This window comes from Sus scrofa, chromosome 1 (genome assembly GCF_000003025.6).
Source record: "Sus scrofa isolate TJ Tabasco breed Duroc chromosome 1, Sscrofa11.1, whole genome shotgun sequence".
Taxonomy (NCBI): Eukaryota; Metazoa; Chordata; class Mammalia; order Artiodactyla; family Suidae; genus Sus; species Sus scrofa.
Window position 1 is genome coordinate 188,904,902 of NC_010443.5, and position 21,503 is coordinate 188,926,404.

General features: G+C 40.1%; 1 protein-coding gene across 1 annotated transcript in view; it reads right to left on the minus strand.

Annotated features, from left to right (window-relative positions):
• The window catches only part of RTN1 (reticulon 1), a 221,596-nt gene extending 200,642 nt beyond the window's left edge, over positions 1 to 20,954 (minus strand). Inside the window, 1 exon segment of the mRNA NM_001244640.1 lies at positions 20,714 to 20,954. Coding sequence (NP_001231569.1) covers positions 20,714 to 20,954 — 241 coding nt within the window.

Below are 21,503 nucleotides of genomic sequence, written 5' to 3' on the forward strand. Positions count from 1 at the left end.
TCCAGCATCATACAAAGCTGTAGATTAGGAACAGCAATTGGAACTATAACCATACCATTGACGAAGCCTATATATTTAAACATCTGAACTTGGAACAACTGCAAAAACACTGATAACTCTCTGTAATAAGATGTCAGTACATAACCAGCCGGGGTGGGTTACTACAAGCCATTAACTAGGTTAGGATATAATAGAAGGTCAGCAGTATTGCATAACAAGGATGATGGAAGGAAAGAACTGGGATCAGAACTGTGATGTCTCCCCTAACCTTCATGGTTCCCTGGTGCTTTTATGAGGAAGAAAATAGAATGATCTAAAGCATAAATCCTGGCCCAACTTCGCTTCTCTTCCTCCCCATTTTTCACCCATAGCAGACATTACTCACCAATCCCAACATTCTTCTCATCTCGGTACCTATTTCCAGGAGTCAGTGCATGCACATACACAGGTACATGCACGCACACACACACACACACACCCCATTCATCTGCTACCTGTTCCTGAGGGTTTCAGTACTCACCTAAGAACAGCTACTCAGGCACCTTTCTGCCAAGTAGTTCTCAAATATTTCCAACTAAGTACACACAATAGGAAAAGAAAAGCAAGTATGTATCCTAAGGGCTCATAGATGAAGCCTAGGTATATGATGCAGGAAGTTTATTTAAAGTCTCAATTTTGGGAGTTCCCGTCGTAGCTCAGTGGTAATGAACCTGACTAGTATCCATAAGGATGCAGGTTTGATCCCTGGTCTCGTGCAGTGAGTTAAGGATCCAGTGTTGCCATGAGCTGCAGTGTAGGTCGAAGACCCGGCTCTGATCTGGCATTGCTGTGGCTGCGGTGTAGGCCAGCAGCTGCAGTTCCAATTTGACCCCTGGTCTGGGAACTTCCATGTGCTTCAGGTGCAGCCCTAGAAAGCAAAACTAAATAAATAAAGTCGCAATTTTGAAAACTGCATGTGAATTTTCTCCTCAGTGCAGCCATTTATTTTACAACAAAAATAGTGTTTTAAAAGGCTTACTACTGGAGGAAATTGATTTTGTCTAGTCCATCTCTGAGTGCCCTTGATCCTTAGCCAAGTGTCTGCATACCTATATGAGAAGCACAGTTTGTCCAGTTCTGAAAGCCATATGTACTCTCAGAGGAGCAGCCACTTTGCATAGTCTAATTTTGCTTATGAACCAGAAATCAAATAGAGGCTTAAAGACAAATGCAAATAAACAGCTCTGGACCCCTTCATCATTGTTCTAGAAACCCAGAATCTGAGAGGCAAAAAGTAAAGGGTTCCTCTTTGAAAAAGCAAGAAGGGAGAAATATGGTTTTAAGTTGGGCTGTTCTCTCTGAATAGTCTTCCCCATGTCTTATTCTTTAAATCTCAGTTTCAGAACTGCTTCCAGTAAAAAAATTTTCTAACCTTCCCTTCCAGTAAGATGCTTAACATAGCATCATGTACATTCCTTCCATCATATTTCACAATAAAATATAATTGATGCTTTATTTAGCATAATACCTGGCATGTCATATATAATAATGGATAATCAGTTCCTGTCTCTTTACCGTTGTCCTCCATAAACACTACATTGTAAAATATTTTTGTCTACCAATAGTGTTTTATAGAACATAATGATTAATCAATGTTTCCATTTTATTAATCAATGGCATTTTACCTAAGCATGCCATAAAAATAATAAATGGAAAATGTTTTGTTAAAATTACTTACTAATTTGGATTGCAAGTGTTTTGCTCAAATACAAGATTTAGCCAAAGGTATAAAGCCCCAACATAAAAATGTAGGTGTCCTAACAATGTTATTCACAGGGCTTAGTATATAACATTTCCCTGATTTTATCATAAAATCATGGAGTCCTGAGTCAAAAGGAGTATAAAGGCTATTTGAAGTAATCTAGTCCAACTTCTCATTTAAAGAATAAGCCTACTTTTATCCAAGTCCATGATTTTCTTTTCTGAGGAGATGTTCATTTGTGCTGGATATTAGATTCCAGTTATAAGTGATATCATATGGTATTTGTCTTTGTCTTTTGGAGAAGAGACTTGTGGTTGCCTGATGGGAGGGGGAGGGAGTGGGAGGGATCAGGAGCTTGGGCTTATCAGACACAACTTAGAATAGATTTACAAGGAGATCCTGCTGAGTAGCATTGAGAACTTTGTCTAGATACTCATGTTGCAACAGAAGAAAGGGTGGGGGAAAAACTGTAATTGTAATGTTACATGTAAGGATAACATGACCCCCTTGCTGTACAGTGGGAAAATTAAAAAAAAAAAAAAAAAAAAAAAAGAATAAGCCTACTTTTAAACATCCCTGATAAGCAATCATGCAGTCTCTCCCTGAACCATTCCAGGAACAGAGAATACCCTATTTCATGCTACATTCCCTTTCAAGCAGCTCTAACTCAAGAACCACAGGCTTCCCTGCCATATGAAAAGAGAACAACATACATAGGCAGGGCTGAGTAGAGATGGAGGAAGCTGGCACAGATCATCCAGCCCAGCAGTCAGGAAGTGGGCCCAGTGCCTGAATTCATTTACAAATCCCATATGAAGACTTTTAGCCAGGCCGTCTTTGCAGGGAGCTACTGAAATAAATTTTTAACCAGGCCCAAACCTGCTTTTAAGTTCCATTTCATTGGATCCTCTTTCATCTTAAGTAACTGCTCAGACTTTAAGAGACTACAGTTGAATGGAAAGACTGTAATGTCTTGTTCTCTACAAAGTAATGAAAAATTAATTCACCATTAATATTCCTATTACTAACAGAAAATGAAGATCCAATTTGTAATGGTCTGCACCTCAATGCAGCATCTACTTTTGGGGGCAGAGCTGCCAGGTGAGTTGCCAGGTGCTAAAAAGGAAGAACTGCTAGTGGCAATTATGTCAAACTAGTGCATAATATTATGTAAATTCTCAGGATAATTGAATGCCTTATTAAGGACATCTATCCAATTAACTTTTTAAAATGCTAACAGAATTCATTATCATCAGATAGTTTTAATCAAATCTGTTAAGAATTGTTTTTATTTTTTAAGTTAACATTCTAGAGTTTTTATTTTATTTTTTATTGTTTTTTGTCTTTTGTCTTCTTTTAGGGCTGCACCCATGGCATATGGAGGTTCCCAGGCTAGGGGTCTAATGGGAACTGTTGCTGCCAGTCTATACCACAGACACAGCAACATGGGATCCGAGCCATGTCTGTGATCTATCCCACAGTTCACAGCAATGCAGGATCCTTAACCCACTGAGCAAAGCCAGGGATTGAACCCGAAACCTCATGGTTCCTAGTCATATTCATTTCCACTGTGCCACAACAGGAACTCCTCTAGAGTTTTTAAAAGAAATTCAAAGTGGTATGACATAAGACAATTTTTTTCTGATTTTTTTTTTTTTTTTTTTTTTGTCTTTTTGCTATTTCTTTGGGCCGCTCCCACGGCATATGGAGGTTCCCAGGCTAGGGGTCGAATCGGAGCTGTAGCCACTGGCCTACGCCAGAGCCACAGCAACATGGGATCCGAGCCGCGTCTGCAACCTACACCACAGCTCACGGCAACGCCGGATCGTTAACCCACTGAGCAAGGGCAGGGACCGAACCCGCAACCTCCTGGTTCCTAGTCGGATTCGTTAACCACTGCACCACGACGGGAACTCCTGATTATTTTTTATAATTTATAAAAACAGGAGCAAGAACTTACACTGTCATTGATTTAATATTGGTCACATGGATTATGCACAAAAAATCCAAATCCTACTTCTAATGTCTATGAAGTCATTGATTCTGTGAACTTTGAAAGTTTATGAAAATGTTCTATGATCCCAATATGGTGTTATGACCATTTATGTAATCAAAGACAAAATAAATTATCAGGAGTTTCCGCTATGGTTCAGTGGGTTAAGGACCCCACAATGTCTCTGTGATGATGAGGGTTCAATTCCTGGCCTTGCTCAGTGGGTTAAGGCTCCTGTGTTGCCACAAGCTGAAGCATAGGTCACAGATGAGGCTCAGATCAGGTTTTGCTGTGGCTGTGGTGTAGGCAGGCAACTGCAGCTCTGATATGAGCCCTAGCCCAGGAACTTGCAAATGCTGCAGGTGTGGCCGTAAAAAGAAAAAAAAATGAAACAATGAAATTCTGACGCTGATACACTTGACTTTCTGCTAGGGATTGTAGAGACTACTGGGGACATAACACCTATACCAAGGGACCTGCAGACTAGACAAGGGGAAAGAAACATTCTTATACTTGATACAATACAAAAAAGTATGTGTATGCAAATCATCACTGATGCAAGGATAGGAAGGACCCCCAGATTCATAGCTTACTACTTCAATAGGCCCCAAGAAGAGTGTGGTTTAAATAAACGTTCCTGAAAATGCATACGCGTTACCAACCAGGACTTGAACCCCAATATCTGGTCCCCAATTCTGATCAACTTAGCAGGATCTCACCAGAAGACTCCTTAGCTATGTCTGGTTTCTGGTCTTGGCTGGAAGCAAATAAGGAAAATTATGCAAGTTAGTTGTCACCACTACTCAGATTAACTAAATATTAGTGCAGTCTTCTGCTACCTATTAATAGGCCAGTGGATCCTAAGCTAATCTAAGTATATAAAGTATTTGTCATAGTTCCTGCCTGCTTAGCACTAGGTGCTAAATAAATGTTATCTTCCTTCACTTTTCTCTATTTCCTCTTTTTACATTTTTATACTTGAGCATGGTAAAAGAAAAACCAACTAACCATTTGATATCCATATCCAGACCAGTGCATTTGCAAATCACAGTCTCTTTGTGCATAGGAAAAAAAGTGTACAAATAATCTCATATCTAAGGGAAAACCCAGAGCTAAATTCTTCTCTAAATAAGATAAAGTTAACGTGAGTGCATGGGAAAATCCCCAGACAGAGGAAGGAACATTTGGCCCATAGGCCTGCCTCAGTCCACTGCCTGATTTCATCTGGTCTGGGCCTGAGAAAGCTCTGGACAGCCCTGTACAGAACACCCTGAGAACAGCTCCTACCCCTGAACTCCAGAGGCCTGCTGGGGTCTCCTCATTTAGACAAGTCACTAGAGAGTCAAGGGTCTAAGCAACTGAAAAGATGTGAATTATAATTTCAAAGGGAGTGAAACCAAGTACCAGGACTCACTCCAGATTCTAGAATTTAGGAAACCTTTCTTACCTACTTCTCTTTTCCCCTTTTTTACAAATCCATTCCTTTACAGAGAGAAAGAGATGGAAATAGAAATACAGTTGTTGTTTTTTTTGTATTTCTCTGTTCCTTAATTCTCTCCCTTTTTCATGTCATCTCAACTCCCTTCCCTTTTGTCTAACTCTGTTCATTCTAGGAGTCAAGCTTCCTTCCTCCATCACCATCCCCTCCCAACCCTGTTGCCCCCTCTCTTCTCTAGTCTTTCCAGCTGAGACTCCTATTATTTTCTTCTCTCCCTGAAAAAATAAAGCTGAATCTCATGTCCTGGCTTTACTGTTTTATAAAAGTGTTATTTTTCCTCTCACTAGATTTCAAAGGCAGAAGGGTAGTGTGGTACAACAAGAGGGCATGAGATTTGGGAGCCAGAGATGAGGCTTTGGCCTTGTTCAGAATCCACATTTGTAAAATGAGGATCACTCCATAAAGGACATTAGTGTTTCATCCATTCTAAAGTACTTAAGGAATGTTAGTAGTAATTATGCAAATAAAGAAAATTGATAAGGAATTATTAACAGTAAGAAGAATAGCAAACATTTATACAGCCCTCCCTATGTGTCAAAAACTGCAAATACTAGCTCATTCAGTTCTTAAACTACTATAAAAGGATGGCACTAAGAGTTGTGCAGAAAGAGTGAGATTTTACAAGAAAGTGAGCTCATAAGTAATTTTTTCCTCTTGCAAACATTTCCTTTACTATTATTGTTACAACTTTAAAACAAGGCTATGAGGTTGACCATTTTCATTTCACTACGAAAATCAACTAAATTAAATCCCATTTTACTTATACATAGTCATCTACTGATTTTTTCTTCCTTGCAGAACAGGGCCCTTCTTAAGGGGAAAAAAAAAAACAAAGAAGAAGTTCTAGGCTCTTATGATCAACTGATTACCAACTCTCCCTTTTATGAACTGAAAATAATGTTTCACGAGATTCATAGCAATATGATTATATGATGGAACATATCAACATCAATTCAATATTCAAAAAACATCTTCACACAAACCACCGCAGTGCAAAGGTAGTCATTATGTGTTAAGTTAGACAGTGAAAGGTTGACCTTGATGTCCTCTATCTGGCATAATGGCAAAGCTTTTGATAAAGAATCCTTTTAAGAATCAATGTTTCTGGAAATTAAAGTAGTTAGATAACTACTGAGCACAGAGATTACTACACTAAAAAAAGTAACACAGATGGTCTTGATTGCCCACTGCAAATCATCCCTACTCTTAATATATGTTTACCTTAAGGAAGGGATATTTCTGGGACTCATTTTTCTAGAAAGTGCATTACCTTACTTTAAAGAAAATATTTTAAAATTCCTCCACATTACTCACAGAAATTAAATCAATTCTTATTTCTGAGACTTCTGATATACAGACATCCAAATTATAAATGGGAACTCTTGGCCTTTAAAAGATCATACAATTTCTAAGAAACAATACTGGGCATTTATTCTTTCTCATATTTATGGTAAAATGAAATAGGAACACTTCCCTAATGCCATGGATTCAATCTAAAAATAAACTCACACAAGTTCAATTCTGATAATGCAAACATGCTGGAATGAACTTAGCTTTGTATTATCTTCAATAAAAGGTTTGCTAAGCAAATTAATAACATTAATAGTAGTACCTCCAAAGTTGCCATATATGATGGTGTTTAGGGGCTACAATCTGGTTGGAGTAGAAACCAGTTGATTTAGGATTTTGAAGCTGCATTTGCACAGGAAGCTCCTTGTTTTTACTTTGATGATGTGTATAAATAAATAATAAAAGTAGTGTACTTTTTTAAAACATTGTATTACATTTTATGAAATTGAGAAACACTAATTTTTCACATCAGAGAATATTTTATTTACTATGATTTTAGATGGCCATCTACTCCATCTTTCCAAAACCGTTAATCTATTTATGGAAAACTTTTTTTTTTTTTGTCTTTTTAGAGTCATACCCACAGCATATGGAGGTTCCCAGGCTAGGGGTAGAATCAGAGCTGTAGCTGCTGGCCTACACCACAGCCATGTATGATTCGAGCCGTGTCTGAGACCTACACCACAGCTCACAGCAATGAATGCCAGATCCTTAACCCACTGAGCAAGGTCAGGGATCGAACCTGTGTCCTCATGCATTCTAGTCAGGTTCATTCCCGCTGAGCCACAAGGAGAACTCCTACTTACAGAAGACTTTTAAACATATAGAGCTAGCCTACAAACCCAGAGGGCCATTAATTTAACCTTGGGGTGAAAGGTGAGGATAGGGTACAGGTGCTGCCTTTCACTGTGATAGCCTCTTTGTGAGAGAAGCTTCCTCTTCCAGACTTCCACACATTCAGGGGGCAGCTTCCTAGGATCACTGCCTTTCCACAGATCAGGAGATTCAGAATAGACCCCACCTGCTGCCCTCCCTCACTCCAGCTGGCCCCCGTGAGAACACCTCAGCCCTGCTCCAGTCACAGATCACTCTTTAGGACAAGTAGAACAGAGGGGGGTTACCACTCCCACTGCAGTCTTCGTAGCCAAATGTCTTTCAGTGTGGCTTGCCAGAACCGACTTCTCCCCAGCCCCATTCTCCCTTGCTCTCCTGCCATTCCCTGCTGCTGTCTGACTGAGATTTGGCTAAGTACCGCATTTTCTATTAAAAAAACACCTAGGGCCCAGGAGACATAATATTTTCTCTTTCTTTTCCCTGTATTTTTAGGGCCACGCCTGTGGCATATGGAGGTTCCCAGGCCAAGGCTCCAATGGGAGCTGTAGCCGCCGGCCTATACCACAGCAACACTGGATCCCTAGCCTACTGAGCGAAGGCAGGGATCAAACTCACTTCGTCATGGATGCTAGTCGGGTTCGTTAACCGCTGAGCCACAACAGGAACTTCTAGTTTCTCATTTTTTGTTCTCCTAGGCCTCTCTCCTGCATCTGACACAGCTGACCAGGCTTCCTCTTGGCAGTTCCTTACAGATGCATAGCCATTTGCAACTTGCACGTACCTCCTCATGTTATCTCATTTTATCTTAACAGCCTTGTAAGGTAGCCAGGACAAGGGTATCGTGCTCATTTTATATATGAAGACACTGAGACATAAAGCAGATTTGCCCTCGTTGACAGGATATTAGGTGCCAAAACCATGACTAGACAAATGTGCTTTCTCCATCTAGGCTCATTCTATACCATGCCATCATGATCCTATAATAATGAGGGTAGTTATCATCTGATGGCCAGGCACTCTACAAGACCTAGTTCCACCTACACAGAATTTGAGGCTCAGGGAGGTTCAATAACTGGCCTAATGCCTTTCAGCTAGTAAGAGATAAGGAGCACTTGCTCTATTCTTGGCCTTTCGTTCTTCCCATACTATATAATATCTTTCCAAAAAACTAATTTATTCTATGGCTTCTCTTCTAATTTTCTAAATCTGTATCTACAATCCTGTGTTCATCTCCAAAATCCATTCCTTTATCCACAGTGCCAAGTGGAGATTTCACTCAAATGGCTTTTCATCATTTTGAGCCTCACATGACAAATACAAATGCATTATCCTCACCTCTCCCACCAGTTTCCCCTCCCATCCCTCTAGAGAAACATCCTTCTCCCAGCCAAAGGAACAGAACCTTAGAGCTAATTCATACCTTCCTTCATCGCCCTTGTCCTGTCACAAAGTCCTATCGAATGTTCCTGTGAACTGCTCATCTTTCCTCCTCTTTCTTCCCAGATACCTTCCTCTTTATTCTCAAGGATATTTACTCAAGGTCCTGAAACTGATGTTACAGAGTCAGCCTGCTTTTACCAAAAGTGCAGGTTTCAGGATCATCCCTGTTGAGTTCATCATGTATGTCACTGTTGGACTAATCTTCCTTAACACGGTTTACACAGTCATTCCTCAGTATTCTCTGGGAATTGGTCTCGGGACCCTGTGTGGATACCAATACCCATGGATTGCTCATTTATATAAAATGGCCCTTTATATCAGTGGATATGGAACCCAAAGATAGAGAGGGACACCTGTATGACTTTCCTCACTCCTCTTACATGGATTCTGGGACTTTCCTTCAAAGGTCCCAGAATCCATATAAAAGGAGTCTAGAGTCCCATGAACAGCTTTCAAAGCCCTGAATCTGTCTCCTCCCACCCAAAGAGATGGGTTAAAATGACCTAGTCATTGCTCATCTCCATATCACCACCATGTCTCTCCCCTCTCCTAAAACTGCCTTTTTGCCACTTCTGCTTCTTTCTATTCTGTCCATCCTTATAAGTTATATTCTACCTCTTTCAAGAGACCAGGTACTCTGGAACCCATAAAATTATGAAATCCCTACAGCGCTTTTAGCTTATACCATCTATCTAAGCATCAGGTTGTATTCTGGCTTGAGTTGTTTACCTTTGTTTTATGTGAATTAGTCACATATCCCAAGTAGACAGTAAGCTTGGAGGCATGGAGAAAGGGGACAAAGCTCATGCTCTTCCATTCCCTATAGATCCCAACAAAATGCTGAACATTAGGAGGACAGTCAGTAAATCAGTGATTCTTAAAGTTTTAACATGCATTTGGCAGGCTTCTTGCTTTGAGTTAAGTCTGTGGCTTGCTTCATGTTGTCTGTGGATTGCTTCATGTGAAGCAGGTAGTTTACAAACCATATTTTGAGAAGCCCTGATTTTTTTCAGGATCCGTTAAAAAAATTCATGTCAAAGGAAGATGTAACATTGCTTTTTTTGTTTCTTTTAAATTTTTTGTCTTTAATTAAATTATACTTGATTTACAATGTTGTGCCAATTTCTGCTATACAGCAAAGTAATCCAGTCATACATATATATACATTCCCTTTCTTACAATATCTTCCATCATGGTCTATCCCAAGAGTTGGATATAGTGCCCTGTGCTCTACAGCAGGACCTCATTGCTTATTCACTCTAAGTGTAATAGTTTGCATCTACTAACCCCAAACTCCCAGTCCATGCCACTCGCTCCCCCTCCCCCTAGACAACCACAAGACTGTTCATATGACATTGCTTTTTATTCTTATGCACATCAACTAGATCAGCAGTAACTTGAATACACACACTTTTCTGTTGTCCAAGAGTTGTTTTTTTAATTTTATTTTATTTTTATTTTTTGTCTTTTTAGGGCCGCACCCACGGCATATGGAGGTTTCCAGGCTAGGGGTCTAATTGGAGCTGTAGCCTACAGAGCCCAGAGCCAGAGCCACAGCAACACAGGATCTGAGCCGCATCTGCGATCTACACCACAGTTCATGGCAACACTGGATCCTTAACCCACTGATCGAAGCCAAGGAGCAACCTGCAACATCATGGTTCCTAGTCAGATTCATTTCCACTGAACCAAAATGGGAACTCCCAAGATTTGTTTTTTAGAATGAAGACTTGCTATGCATAAAACAAAATTCTTGGTACTTTTAAGGATGCAAGATACTCAACAAATTCCCCACATTCAGGAAGCAAGAATTTGGTCTCTAGATGGTTTTATAACAATCTCATGCAGTAGATGAATTAAAAAATCCATTTGGGGATTGGTTATGGAAGTTAGGATGCAGAACCTTTCAGCTAAAAATGTAAATCATTGAGTAACTCAGCAAACATAGTTTTACAATGAATAATTTGACATAAATATACAGAGAGTGAGGCAGAGGACTAAGGGCAGAATCATATGATGATGTGAGCATTAGAGAATTAGTTAATGATTTTCCCAAACATTTTAGAATATATTGAAAATTTATATAATTAGAGTCTGCAGTAAAAAATAGAAAATATAATTCAGGAAAAAAGAATAAATAAAACAGATGCCTACAAATACCATGTTTCACACTTTTGTTAATAACGTCAAGTTGGATAAAATTTGTAGTTCTCAAGAAGCAAGTGTGTTACATTATGGAGTTTTTCTCAACAATGGAGAATTAGAGAAGAATTTAAAGAAGTCTGCAATTCTGCGGAGACTTCATTTTTATAGGAAGCCAATCTGAAGCTAACTGTGATTTTTGTGGTGAACACTTTCTGGCTTCATTTGTGTGATATTTACTTTTGAGAAATATACTTTAACAACCACAGATAAGGTTAAGAGTATTACTTTCTCTTATGAAAGAATGAAGATCTTGGTACAACAAATACTTTCTTGGTTCCCCCCTCCAATAAATAGCAACCTCACTTTTGCCTAAGTATCAGTAACCGAGAGACAATCTATCTCTTTTTTGGGCAATTTGAATTATTAGAACTTTCTCCATTAAGTCTAAACCTGTTTCTCTGACTTACCCACCAGTCTCAATTTTTCCCTGTGAAATCACCTCAGTCAAGTCTTTACTTCATCAGCATTTTCTCTAATATTTGAATTTAACTTTCAGATATCCTTTAATTCTCTTCCGGACAAAATTCTTTTTTTTCCAACCATTTCTCAAATACAAACTTTTTCTAGAAGCCACATGGATCTAGTCTCCTTTTGCTCACCACACCATAGTATCTCTCAAATCATGGCACCCATTGCTTAGTACAAGACTCCAAATTTGGTCTGCCTAGAACAGAATCTAGGGAACTATTACTTTATACAATGTGTGCCCAAGACGTCTATTAATATGTCCTAAAACTACATGAAATATTTTAGTAATTTCACTATACCTCTAGCTTATATTTAGTTCAGTACAAACCCTCAAAGTTCCCATTCCCCACAATGAACTATTTTAAGTTGCATCTTCTAAGTTATGAACATATTAAAAAGAATATGCAGAACCTATGGTCAGAAATTTATCATTTCACAGGCTCCTATTCTTCCCTCCCCTCTAAAATCACCTAGCTTTGAGGCCCAGGTCACTATGCCCTTTCCTAAACACATCAGCACTGGTTCACTGTACTCTTCAATCTCTACTATGGTTCTTCTTCATGATTTCAGTGACCATGCAGGTGATTATTTCACAGCTGGCCTTGTCATTCTCTGCACACCACTCCTCTTATGACCTTGTCCTCCACTCTATCTCAGTCTCCCAATGCCCTCAATAACTGTACCCCTTCCTTAATCTCCATTTCAAATGCTCTATCTAGAATCCTCTCCTTCCAGCTCCCTTCCTCTAATACCCTGGCTCCTGTTCTTCAACCTGTCAGCACGTACAACCCACTGCTCACATCACCTTTTCACTGTGCTTCATCCCCCTCTGTCCTTCCCTCCTCCCCAGATTCCATGACCCGTCTGTATTCTCACTCATTTATGCACTCATTCTTAACTCCATTGCTCAACTTGTCATGCCTGCTAGAAAAACAAAAACAAAAACCAATCCAACTGTCCACCTACTCCAAATCAACACGGATGGAAAAAAAAGATCACATGCATGATAACTGGTCTCACTTTAAGCTCATGGCCATCAGTCCCAAGCATGAGCACTAGGGATGCTCAGAATTCTTACAATTTCCCCTAGACCTTTCACTCTTCCAATCTCCTACATAAAACTTGTATACCTTCTCCCCTCCTAACTCCACTCCTGCCTTCACTCTGCTATTGACCTTGTTTCCTCTCTCACTGAACTTACACCCCTACTCAGCCCCACCCCTGCATCTGTGTCCCCTTCTCTGTCTTTTCTTCAGTCATATCCATGAACTGTCCTTTTGTCTATCTCACATCAATCCTCCACTGTGTTCTCATCCATTTCCCCTCACCTACTCAGGGACATAGTTGCAGGAAATGCCCCTTCTCTCTCCTGTACCATCCATTTTCCATCCCTATTAAATCATTTGTGTCACCATACAAACATGCTTTAATTTCCCCAATAGTAAAAAATACATAAAACTTTCTCTTGATTCCAACCCCAGATAGTTATGTCCTATTTTTCTAGTTTCCTCCTTCAAAAGAGTTATATCTAAAGACAGTCTCTTATTTTTTTCCTTTCCTACTTTCCCTAAAACCCCATTCCAACCAAAGTTTTCCCCCCAACATTTCATAATGAAACAGTCTCATCAAATTCATGGCTTTCTCATTGTACCCAATGGTTGATTCTCAGTCCTCATCTTAACCAACCTGTAAGCAGCATTTGACAGAGGCAACCCATCCCTCTTAACATATATTTCTCTGCCTTCCAGAATCACATGTTTTCAACTCTCTCTACATCACTAGGCCACTTTTATTCAGTTTCCTTCACTAAAACTCTAATTTTTTTTTTTTTTTTTTTTGGTTTTAAGGGCCATACCAGCAGCATACGGAAGTTCCCAGGCTCCCAGGCTAGGGGAAGAATCAGAGCTGCAACTGCCAGCCTACACCACAGTTCACAGCAACACCAGATCCTTAAACCACTGAGTAAGACCAGGATCAAACCTGCGTCCTCATGGATCCTAGTAAGGTTTGTTACCACTGAGCCATGACAGGAACTCCTAAAACTCTAAATATTTGAGTATCTCAGGACTCTTTGACTTCTTTGCTGTCAAAAAACCCTTTCTTTCTTGGTGATCTTATATCTAAGCCAACAACTCTAAAATTTACAATGTCTACTCTGCCTAATTGATATCTCTGCTCAGCTATATCACAAGCATTTCAGACTTAACATTCCCAAAACCAAACTCCCGGCTTCTCCCTAAAACCGGCCCCTGCCAAAGTCTTCCCACTCCCAGCTAATAGGAACTCCATTCTTAACATTTGCTCAGCCAAAAATGGTGTCATCCTTGACTCCTTTCTATCACAAACCATAAAAAACCCATTAGGGATACACTGTTAGCTTTACACTTAATCTAGAATCCACCCACTTTCACCTCCTCCAATGCTATCACCCCAGTGCAAGCCACTCTCATCTCTTGCTTGATTGTTGCAATAGCTTCCTAGTTGGCCATTCTTGTTCCACATCCCTCCCCCTCTACCCCTCCTTTTTAGATTCTCAACACAGTGAGTCATTAAATTTAAAATAAAACTGTACTCTAAACAAGTTTCTCCTCTACTGTAAACCTTCCAGTGGCTCCCATCAAACTCAGAATAATATCCAAAATTCTTGAAATAGCTTACAGGACCTAATATGCCCATCAGCCCTCACCCTGCACTCTGAGCCCATCTCCTACCCTTCTTCCCTTGCTCACTCCACTTCACTTCCCTCTGTTTCAGGGATTACTCTTACCCAGGGCCTTTGCACAGACTATATCTTCTACCTAAACTGATCTTCTCCCAGACATCTGCATGACCTGTCACTTCTCCAAGTCTTTGCTTTAATGCTACCTAATCAAAGAGGTCTTTTTTGACTACCCCTCTCACTCCACTATGCTGTTTTAAATTTCTCCATAGGATTTATCATAACTTGACATATATTCTTTATTCTCTGTCTCCCCTCCCTCTTCTTTATTTCCCTTTCTAAACACACACACACACACACACACACAGATAGATATATTATGGAAGATAGCCTTTCATTTGTCCTTTTCCATACTGTATCCTTAGGACTTAGAATAATACCTTGCATATAGCAGGGGTTCAATAATAATAATACAATCACGAATGAATTAAATAGTGTTCTCTTTCTGAATTTGATAACAATGGTTGCCACTGAAGAGAGACAATGGTTGGTTGGAAGGCTGTATGTGAAGAAGACTTCCTTTTCTCTGTATACCCTTTTGTACCTTTAAAAATGTAATATCATGTGCATGTACCCAAAACAAAATTTTTTAAATTAAAGTAAAAAATGATTTTAATGAAAAGAGTTCACTTTGGGGTTAACATTAAAATAAAGGTTTTTAAATAGCAGGCTACTCTCTACCATTATCAACCACCTTTTGAAACGTTGTGCCATTTGCAAAATTAGAGTTGACTGCCTTCTAGAGTTCCTGGGCATAGTAAGTGCTGTGCATATGTTGGTGATTCAGAACATGAAAAACAGTAAAATGTGTTTTATGGGCATTATTTTTTAGTTAACCAATGGGAATTTATTCTTTTCTAAGGGTTTATAGGTATTTGGCATAATAATGCATTCTTAAATTCTACCAGCACTCAGCAACAAATATATTGGCTTATAAGTTTTAAATATCCATTATTTTCCTGTTTTTGAAAATCATGCCTCATTTCAACTTTTCTAGAATTAGTCTTATTCTCAAGAGATACTAGGAATCATATGTAAAATGCTCACCATATACATTCTATACCATAAGATATAAAGTTGGCTTCAGGAGCTCCCGTCGTGGCTCAGTGGTTAACAAATCCGACTAGGATCCATGAGGTTGTGGGTTCCATCCCTGGCCTTGCTCAGTGGGTTAAGGATCTGGTGTTGCCTTGAGCTGTGGTGTGTAGGTTGCAGATGAGGCTCGGATCCCGAGTTGCTATGGCTGTGGTGTACGCTGGCGGCTATAGCTCCGATTCGACCCCTAGCCTGGGAACCTCCATATGCCACGGGAGCAGCCCAAGAAATGGCAAGAACACACACAAAAAATAAGAAAATAAAATAAAATAAAGTTGGCTTCAAAGAGCCAATCTTATCAGAGAAGTGAAATGGGATTTTACCCACTATTGACCTATCCTAGGCTTCCAGTCTCTCATCCTATATGTCTTAGATCTTCCAACTTAAGAATCACTGTCCATTTTAATTATTTATTTTAAAATGATTACCACAATAACTTTAGTGAACTTTCATCATCTCATTTAGATACTAAATTAAAGAAATAGGAAAAATGTTTTCCTTGTGATGAGAACTCTTGAAGATTTACCCTCTTAACAACTTTCATATATAACATACAACAGTTAATTATATTTATCCTATCATACATTACAACCTGAGTACTTACTTAAAAGGAAGTATGTACCTTTTAACTGCCTTCATCCAATTCCCCTCCTCTCCCCCACTCCCCTCTGATAACCACAAATCTGATCTCTTTTCCTATACATTTGTTTTTTGAAGTATAATTGACCTACAATACTATGTAAGTTCCTGTTACACAACGCAGTGATTTTATATTTCTACACATTTCAAAGTGATCACAGTATATTTTAAATAACACAGGTTAAATGTGAATTGAGAAGCTCTTTCCTCTCTTTCCATTACCGTCACTAGAGCATCTTCCACAAGCAGTGAGTCTCTCCAGTTCATGCTCTTTTTATTCTTTTTGCCCTTGAATGTTATTTAAACAAATAAAACTGGTTGTTTGTCCTTCATCTTTTGACCATATTCTTGATTTTTATTGAGTGCATCCCTGGGTGGATATTTTAGTCTTTTGAAATATGTCTTTTATTTTCACTGCCACCTATATTTTACAGTGCCTTTTCAAATGTCCCTTAGTCACCACTGAAATAATAATTTCCTTTAACTTTAAAATAAAAGCACAAATAACTAATCCAAGGATCACTGAGTACTATTCAGTCACAATTATTTTTATGAAGAAGACAGAATGAGTTAGACAGACAGATAGAGAGATAGATAGACAGACAGACAGATTTTGTTTCCCCCAGCTATGCACTTTGAGCAAGCTATGCTGGTATTTATTTATCCGATGTTGACCTCAGAAAACTAACTTATGCCCATGTAGTTAGATCATTATAATACCTTTCTCATCAAGCTTCCAGCAATGACTTGGGAATGAGGACAATGAAAAATGACACAAAAGGAACTGTTCAACTAAACTAAATCATAATGTGAAACAGAAAGTGCACATGTTCTAGGAAATCACAACCTGTGTTTAGCAGAGATCCTTACACAAAGAAGGCATTCAGTAAATGTTTGCTAAACTGAATTGAATCACAAGATAATAAAAACTTTCCATAATCCAGGTTATGCAAGATAGACAGTATAATGAGCAAAATAATCCACAACTCTATTCCAAACTCTGAGTCAGAATTAGATGAACATCCTAGAAAAGAGATGGGAGCAGGAAGGTCTAGGGTGTATTTGGACAATGAGTAGGATGGGTTTCCTGGAACAGTGAGCTCATGAAGAGGAAGTTATGCTGAAAGCTTTGATAAAATTTATTTATCAATGTATTTTTAGAGTATGTGTTTCTAAATTTTATTTTAACCTAATTTAAATTCCCTATATGAAAAGACACATACTACAGTTACTGCCAGAAATGTTTCTGATTATATTCACAGGCTATGTCTAGAGAAATAAAGTGCATTAGAAACTATTTTTTCTTATAAATTCTGTAAAATATTATAAAATCAAGAGTAGTGTTCCTTCCCATTTTGAGAGAACTGTAGCTTTCTTAAAAGATGAAAGAAAACAGAAGATTGAAATTTATACCTTCTGAAGGGACTTGCTCAGAAGGACTCAAAATTTTTAAAAATTTTTTTAAATTTTTAGAGAGTTAATCCTGTCTCCATGGATTTTAGATGAAGATTGGTAATGTGGATGGTACCATTTATTACATCAAACAGAATAAACACAGTATTATATAAACATTCTGATAGGCATTTAAATCACGATAAATTAAAAATAGTTTTTTCCCAATAGAGTAACTTCAGCATTTGAAAAATATATATTTATGAGCACTATGGTCAAGTAAAGTGGGAAAATACCTCTCCACAATCACCTAGAAATTTAATGAAATTATTATAAGTCACTATCACTAAAGCAAATCACATAGACCAATTTCTCCAGATCATTCTCCACTCTCTCATTTTGCCTTCCATGCATGAATGAGTTAACTTCCAATGAGCTAATTTCGAAAGTGGCCAGTGAGTTAACATTTTACCACTACATTTTGTTCAAATGTTCTATTTTAAATTCTTCCTTTAAACAAAGGGCCATTCTTCTATCCTTGTGTTATTGTATGTTCCTTTTGAATAGTCTCCAGGAATAAAATAACTGATCATGAAAAAACAAAACTGTTTCTCTTAACATCCTTTGTATAAAGTTATTAGATGATGGCACTGATTCATGACTAACAATCTAACATGTTGTAGCCTGCACATGATGTATTAAATGTTCCCCTGTCAACAGACATCATATCACATGCCCATTATCAACTTTAGACATGAAAAATTCAGGTTTTAGAAGAAAGTGCTACTTTCTGTTAGGAACATTTCCATTCCACAAAAGCAAGAGAAGCAATGAGAATACCTGGAAATACAGTACTGAAGGAGTTTTACAGCACAAATTTAATAAAGTATAAACATATATTCATTCCAGGACATGACTGAGAAATAATTTTGGAAACCTTTCTTCAGGAACTTTAATTATCATCGATGTATAAAAATAAATAACAGAATTTCTTTACAGATGGCATGATTGGTGGTGTTTTTCAGAAGAAAAAAAAGTTTTTAAAACATTAATATATGTCTTACATTTTATAATTCCATTTGAAGAAGAAACAAAACCTGTTTACAGTGTATCACACTCAAAGTCTAAAGTATTTCTTAGACTGATTTGAATCCCAAAGAGCACCATTCTTTTTAAAAGTAAAGCCCTGCACTTAATAAGCTTCCTCTGGATTTTGTCTCTGATTAAGTTGAAGATGCACCTGCTAACTCTGCTTATTGCAACAGAACTGCCAAAATAACAGACAAGGAAGCTGGCCTAGATTTTATTTGGATTTTTCAAGATCTAGTTATTTCTTTAGATATCATTTCTGGTATCTGGGCCTCTTAGAACAGCCATCCAGTCTACAAAATAAGAAACATACAAATTTAAAACATTAATCAACAACTATATGAGAAATTCCATCAATAGCAATTATAAACTTAAAAATTCCTTTCCCCTCCCTTCATTCTCCTTCTATCCAAACTTAGTATTGTATTTGTTGCCTAGAATAGGAAATCCCTATTAAATAAAGTAAAATACTCCTACAATAATAGTGATAATAACATTAAACATTACAAATGCCTATTTTGCCACAGTTTGTCTAAGCATTTTATATATAACAGCTCATTTTAATGGACAGTATGTTACTGAACAGAGGGCACTTAATTTCCACTCCCTAGTTCACCTAGTTGACACCCATGGGAGATGAACAATGTTTATAAAGAAATAATTTACCGTGATGGTGATGAAAGGTTCTGTACTATGCGACATTCTCAGTGAGGAATAGTAATTGTAAACCAACGGGAAAAAAAGTACCTCCTTCTTTTGTCTATTAGCTTATGTCATCTTCTTTTGCAATTATAAAGAGTTTTGTTTTCATTTAGGTGAAGTTGAGAGAGAGATTAGGCAGCCATTCTTAGTCTTAAATCCTCCCCTCTCCCATACAGTAACGAATACATGACAAATTTGGTTTTCTGATGTTGAGTCTTTTTTTTTTCTTGTATATGTTCCTTCGTTTTCTCTTTCCTTCAGAATTTTGATGTGTTTTATTTAATGCATTTCCTAAACCTCCTTCCTCAGCTCAAATCTTTTGTACTAGAGCATAAATAAGACTACCTAAGGCACTCCTCATGACCCTTAAGAGAGGCAGTGGCTTAGGAAAGCCAATCAGTTGCCAAAAGCAGCATGCCAGGTCCTGCACCCCTTCCCCTTCTTCAGGAACAACTAGCACCCTGCCTTCAACAGCTACATTTCCAAAACTACACAACTCTCATTCTACCACAGCAAAGCTTTCTTGGGGAAACAGCACAACACAGCACCATCTACTCCATCCCCTGGAATTACAAAGCTACCCAAGCCGGCAGCCCTTCCCCCAAAGCTCTCCTCAGGCATCCTATGGACGGGATGCTCCAGGATTCCTGGTTCCTGCTGGACACCCGCGCGCTCCAGCTCAAAAGGGAAAGTCAGGCAAAGGGAGGACCACCTCAGGGCAATTTCCAAACGCCCGAGCAGGTTCAGACTGATGGTAAACTCTGCCTCTTACACTCTCCACCACTTAAGTCCGCTAACACCTCAGCCAGACCGGCCACTCTTTAGATGCAAGTTTCAAAGCTCCCTGCGAAATGGAGCCTCCGGGCGATTAGAAAAGAAAGGTTCTGGGCGGAGGCCACCACAACTCCCAACCCTTTTGCAACACTGTCCCTCCTGAATTAGACACACCTTGGAGTTTCTATTTAGTTCGGGGAGAGAAGGGGAGCTAGAGGAAGAGAAGGGTAATGGGAGGGAGTAGGGTGTGGCGATTTGTGGAGGGAAAGGCTAAGAGAGCTATAAAGCCACGTCTCTGCTCTGGTCTAGGGGCCAGGTGTAGGGGCAGCGGGCCTGCCGGTCGCTTTGTTGTCAGCGTCCTCAGTCGCTGGCGCGCGCCTTGTGCGCAAACACGCCCCCCCAAAATCATTGCCACTGGCCATGCGGGTCCTACAGCCCCCAATCCCTTGCCAGAAGGAAGGAACTTGTACACGGGCGCGCCAGCAGCCAGGATGCTGTGGTTTGCTTCTGAAGACAATTTTGAAAGCCAGAAAAATAATCATAATGAAATAAAAAATCAATAGTATTTTGTTTTCTTTCGAGCCTCTGGAAAAAAAATTTCTGTCCCCTACCAGTCCGCTAATATTTACAGTCGCTGGTTGGCGAAGAATTAAGGTTGGTGCTCAACATAGAGAGCGTGAGGTAGGTGCACAGACGAGCTGCAGAGAGGGACACTAGCTGGGGGACCCGAGCCCCCGACGCCATTAGCGGGGCAGCCTCACCCGCCCGCCTTACCTGTGGATGCAGTTTCCATGGCAACGGGCGGCGGCCGGGCGGGGCCCGAGCCCAGTTCCAGCTGCGACGCTTCCCTGGCTCCGGCGCCCAACCCAGAGCCAGGCTCCCCTGCTTGCGGCGCCGGCTGGGCCCCTTTCGGCGTCACAGCTTCGTCCTCCCCCTCCCCCCGGTCCCCGAGCCACTGGGACCCGGGGCTGGTCAGAGGCAGCAACTCGTCTTGGGAATCGGGCGGCGCGGCCATGGCTGGCAGTTCCCCCGGCTGGGCGACGGCGGCTTGGCGGAGCCGAGGTGCGGTGGCTGGACCGGCGGGCAGGCGCTCCCTACTGTTGTTCCCGTTGAGACTCGGGGCTTGGGGAAGCTGCGGTGTCAGTGCCGCCGCCGCCGCTGCTGCAACTCTGGCAGAGCTGCTGCCTGTCTCTCTCTGCGCTTCAGCTCCTCCTCCTCCCCCCTCCTCTTCCTCCCGGCCCCACCGCGGCCGCTGCCTGCGCTCCTCCTCCTACTCCCCGCGGCGCCGCCGCTCTTGCTGTCGCTTCGCTACTCCCAAAGCTGTTATTACGCAGGTGAAAAAGGCCTGCTTGGTCCGAGTCTTCCTTGGCTCACGCCAGCCGCCGGGCTGTAATAGTAGGCCCAGATTGGAGGATGTGCTAAATACGCTTGAACCTTCCTCTTATTTGGGGAGGAATCAGAGCGGCTGAGCGGAGAGAAGCAGTTCCCAGCTGAAGCGTGACTGATTAGACAAGCTGCCCTCCCAACTCATAAAGTTAAACCCGGACTGGTGTCCTGGGACCTG